Source organism: Lolium rigidum, chromosome 6 (genome assembly GCF_022539505.1).
Source record: "Lolium rigidum isolate FL_2022 chromosome 6, APGP_CSIRO_Lrig_0.1, whole genome shotgun sequence".
In the NCBI taxonomy this organism is placed as follows: domain Eukaryota; kingdom Viridiplantae; phylum Streptophyta; class Magnoliopsida; order Poales; family Poaceae; genus Lolium; species Lolium rigidum.
In genome coordinates, this window is record NC_061513.1 from 180,050,260 (window position 1) to 180,054,695 (window position 4,436).

The 4,436-nt window shown below is 42.3% G+C and overlaps 1 protein-coding gene across 1 annotated transcript; it reads left to right on the forward strand.

The window, feature by feature from the left end:
* The first annotated feature begins 211 nt into the window (after positions 1–211).
* Positions 212–3,870, forward strand: LOC124662045 (zinc finger CCCH domain-containing protein 7). Its single transcript, XM_047199931.1, has 6 exons — positions 212–1,505; positions 1,824–1,883; positions 1,996–2,124; positions 2,447–2,497; positions 2,860–3,000; positions 3,102–3,870. The coding sequence occupies exons 1-6, from the start codon at positions 396–398 to the stop codon at positions 3,663–3,665; spliced, it is 2,055 nt and encodes a 684-aa protein (XP_047055887.1). The 5' UTR covers positions 212–395; the 3' UTR covers positions 3,666–3,870.
* Positions 3,871–4,436: the final 566 nt, after the last annotated feature.

Sequence of the window (4,436 nt, forward strand, 5' to 3'; positions counted from 1 at the left end):
ATGATCTGGTTGTAACTGTTCATTTTATATCTAATATAAACCAGATTATAAGTTTTAAAAAATAGTTTAAGCAGCTATCCACAATCCACAAGAAAAAGGAAACACTTTAACCAGATACTCGGCCATTGTTGATGGGCCATATGTTACAACTGGACTACGGCCTAAGTTGGTAATTTATTATAAGAGCGGAATACCTTGCTTATGGACCAGTATACTCCTACATTCTGGCCCATCCCTTATTTGCCGCCTCTGCCTTCAATCACAATGGGGCCGTTTTCCTCTCCTCATCGGACAGTCCCGTCGCCGCCGACGAGCTCTGACGGCGAGGCCAAGCGCTGCTCGGTACCCTAACCCCAACCCAGCCAACTCCCAACCCTAATTCTAACTCCCCCGCCATGGAGGATGCCCTCATGCCGCCGGTGCCTCCTGCCCCTCTTGCGGCAGCCGCCGCCGCCCCAACCAATTTGTTCCTCACTCGCCGTCGATCACATCTCGACAGCGCCTCCTACCGCACGCTCTCTCGGCTCTTCTCCCACTGCCTCCACCTCCACCCTCAGCACCATGCGGTCCCGGCGCATACGGAGGTCGAGACCGCCGCCGCCAACCCTATCTGGGATGACTCACCGCAGGGGGCCTCGGTGCCGCCTAACAACGCCGAGTTTGGGCATCTAGCAGAGGAGTCGGCTGTAGTAAGCACTTCTGTCCCCGAGGCTCCCGTACCCTCGGTAGCCGCCGGGAACCCTATTGCCGACCTGGACGTGGCACCACAGGGATCCGTTGTGGAGCATGAGGTCGCTGGGGTTGAGCAGATGGAGGGTGTGGAGGTAGGAAGCGCCTGCCGTAAGCCAGGTGCGTTAGTTGAGGAGTTCAGTGGTGAAACTGAACTTGTGGGGGCAGACGATGTTTTGAGGACGATGAAGGCTTGTTTGGAGGGGGAGGCTGAGGAATCGGTAGAGGTAGCGGTCGTCAATGATGATGGACATCTGCTGCTTGACACAATGATGACCAACTTCTCAGGGTTGATTGGTGATGCCAGTGGCGGCACAGCATCCTATGGGGTTTCTGAAGGTGAGCCACAGAATGATGGCAAGATAGCCGATGGGGTGACAAAATTCGGAGTTGGAGTTGAAGAAGACAGACCTGTGGGCAATTTGGATCATCAGTCAGTTAATGCTGGCGGCGGGTTTGAGGAAGGAGAGATTGAGGGTGACTTGCAGGATTTGGTCAATGGATCTGATGATTCGGAGCATCAAGATGCAGATGGTGAGAAATTACAAGAGGATTGTGTTACCAGAGGGTCTGGGGAGAATGAATCATCTGGACATGACACGCGGTGTCTGAATTTGCTTTCAACACCTAAAATCAAAGGGACCGGCGACCTTAATCTTATAGTGGACAAGGAAGATACTATCAAGGGTGATGCGCTAATGCATGATCCCAGGACGCAAGTAGTCAGTTACGATGAAATTGTGGAATGGAATGAGACTCCAGTGCATGATGCTGAGGTACTGAACATACCATTTTTGATTAACCAGTATTGATTATTGGATGTTTCTTGGCATGTTGCTTTGTCTTGTCTAAATATGTGTTCACCTGGAAATGTAGCTAGTGAGATGCAACTTATCATTTGATGCTGTATGTTAACTTTCAGTGCCTTTAGTTTTGTTGAAACATACCATAGATTTCTTTCTTAATATCATGTACTTTAAGAGTAGAGTACAGAACTCACGCTAATAGAGCCCAATCAGTTCTTTTTGGTTCATATGTTCTGCGTGACTACAGAAGTACATATACTAAATATGTTCCATGACAATCTTTTGCAGGCTCCTAGAGGAGGGGGAAGAAAACGACATTTGACAGAGGAAAGAAAGGCTAAGAAGACGGTATGTCGGTTCTCACCACCATTTGAGTTCAACGCATATTTTATTCAACTATGCTTTTTTTCTTTTTCTTATGAGAGTATTGAACTTGCTTTGCAATTTCATTGACATGTAGAAAAATAAACGAGTTAAGAGAGCACAGCAACGGGTAGCTGATGGTGTGAAAAGACTGAAACTTGCGCCAATTATGAAGCCAAAAGTAGTGAAGTATTGCCACTTCTACTTGAACGGGAAGTGCCAGCAGGTGAGCTTTTCTTTGGCCTCTAACTTGTTTTTCAGTTGGAACAGATGTTATAGTCATGCATGCTTCTGAGTTACATTTTTCTTTTGTCTTCATTTAGCCAAAAAAATGAAGGAACATTGCTTGTTGGGTTTGTATAATTCTACGATGAGTCATATTAAATGTGAATGACTTAAATGTTTGAACTGCTTCATGTAAAACTGTGTCCATTTTATCAGTAGACATGTTACTTTTGATAAAATAGCAACACATCTGTAAAAGTACTGGATAAATAGATTCTCATTATTTTCTTGAACAAACCTGATTGTCTTCTTTCTCTTTGCAGGGCAACACTTGCAAGTTCTCCCATGATACTACACCTTTGACAAAATCTAAGGTATGTGTGCAGTATTCATTATGTATTGCAGTGATGTTGGTTTATATCCTGTATGGCTGCATCAATTCGCTCCATCGCACGTTTTGTGCTTACCTATACAAAACATCTTTCAAGAGCTATCAATGGTGAACTCAAGTTTTGCAACATCGTAACTCAGTAATGCCCATTGGTGCTTAAAGTAGATGGTTTACCCAGGTGTACACAAAATGGTGCCTGTTCAGTTTTAGTTTATGTGTACATTATGTATGTAGTTGTGAAGTATTAAAGTGTACTCTAGTATATCTTAATCCAAGTATTTAGCAGCTAGCTTCATTCTGTACATTTCCTATCTTACCTGCTTATTGTTCTTCTTAATTTTACAGCCGTGCACACATTTTGCACGTGGTTCTTGTTTGAAAGGAGATGATTGTCCTTATGATCATGAGCTGTCAAAGTACCCTTGCCACAATTTTGTGGAAAATGGAACGTGCTTCAGGGGTGATAAATGCAAATTTTCTCATGTGGTACGTGATTAAAAAAATCATTCTCTGTTATCTGGAAATCAAATAGCCTTGTAAAATGTTAATCTCACTCTGTGAATTGACAAAACTGCATTGTTTATCAGGTCCCAACTGCAGATGGTCCTTCCAAATCGGATGCAAAGAAATCTGATATGTCATTGGTGTTTGAAAAAACAATCAGCAGAGATCAAACAAGTAGTCAGAAAACATTGGCAGTGCATGATGGTGAACATGTAACCTCTGCTCCTACCAAACCTAACTCCATTCTTCAAAACCTTGCCGGCAGCTCAGTAAATGCTCAAAAAGCATCAGCTCGTACACCAAAGGGTGTACAGTTTCGTACTTCTATCAAAGACATATCAGATTCTAGCATGCTGCATCAGGATGCTCCACCCACCGAGAAGCATATGGTTACAAATGGCAGTAAATATAAGAATTTTGGTGGGCCACAGGCTGCAGAAGGGGATAAAAATGTCAATCCAAATAGACAGAGACAGAGCTCAGCGCCACTTCTCGATGAGAAGAACTCATTCAAAGAAGATAGTTCACACCAAAGGAAAAGTTTGCTTACTGACTCTACTGCAGTGCTTGGATCAGTAAACACTCAGCACGAAGTTTCAGAGGCTTCTAGAATTCTGCAGGAATTCTTGTTTGGTGCTGGCAGTTAGAGGAAAGTGTGAATATACTACTCTTGGTACCTGTAGACTACCTTTTCTTTTCTTTGTGCAGTATATCTGGCTCTTGTCTAGTGATGAATTCATCCGCATGAGTGTGCGGTTTGTTTTGATACTTTCGGCCCAGTTTTCTTGTTGTAACTGCACATTGCAATTGATATATCTGGTACGTTAACAGAAATACAATATGATTTTTTTATTGCCAAGAAATTTCACAAAATTGTTTTTGCAGAACTAGGCTAAGAGTAACAATGGGTACATGAAGTTTGATTATTGTCAACTCACTTCTGAATGTTGGATGTAAGCTTGCTGGTATGATGAATTCCTTCTTTAATCCTCCACCTTTCACATGTTATTCTTATGAACCACACTTGGGAAGTTGCTCCGAGTTAATTCACTCTAGATTTTGAAATGTTTCCTTTTCATAGTTGATATGTTAGCAATAATCTGTTAGTTTGCAAATGTTTCTTCATTTCTTTGCGAAATTTGAGGACGTAATGTTGAATCTTGATACTTGATTTTTACAGTCTGTTCCAAATTATAAGATGTTCTAGCTTTTCTGAATCTTATCTATCTAGAGGCATCTCAGTGTGTCTGTTCACTCATTTCAGTCCGTATGTAGTCCATATTGTAATATCCAAAACATCTTATAATTTGGAACTGAGGGAGTATTCATAATGAGGAATTATACATCTCTGGTAAAACATTTTATTTTTACTTGTGATTACTCACTACCTCCCTAGACATAAGTTTGAGCATCAGTTT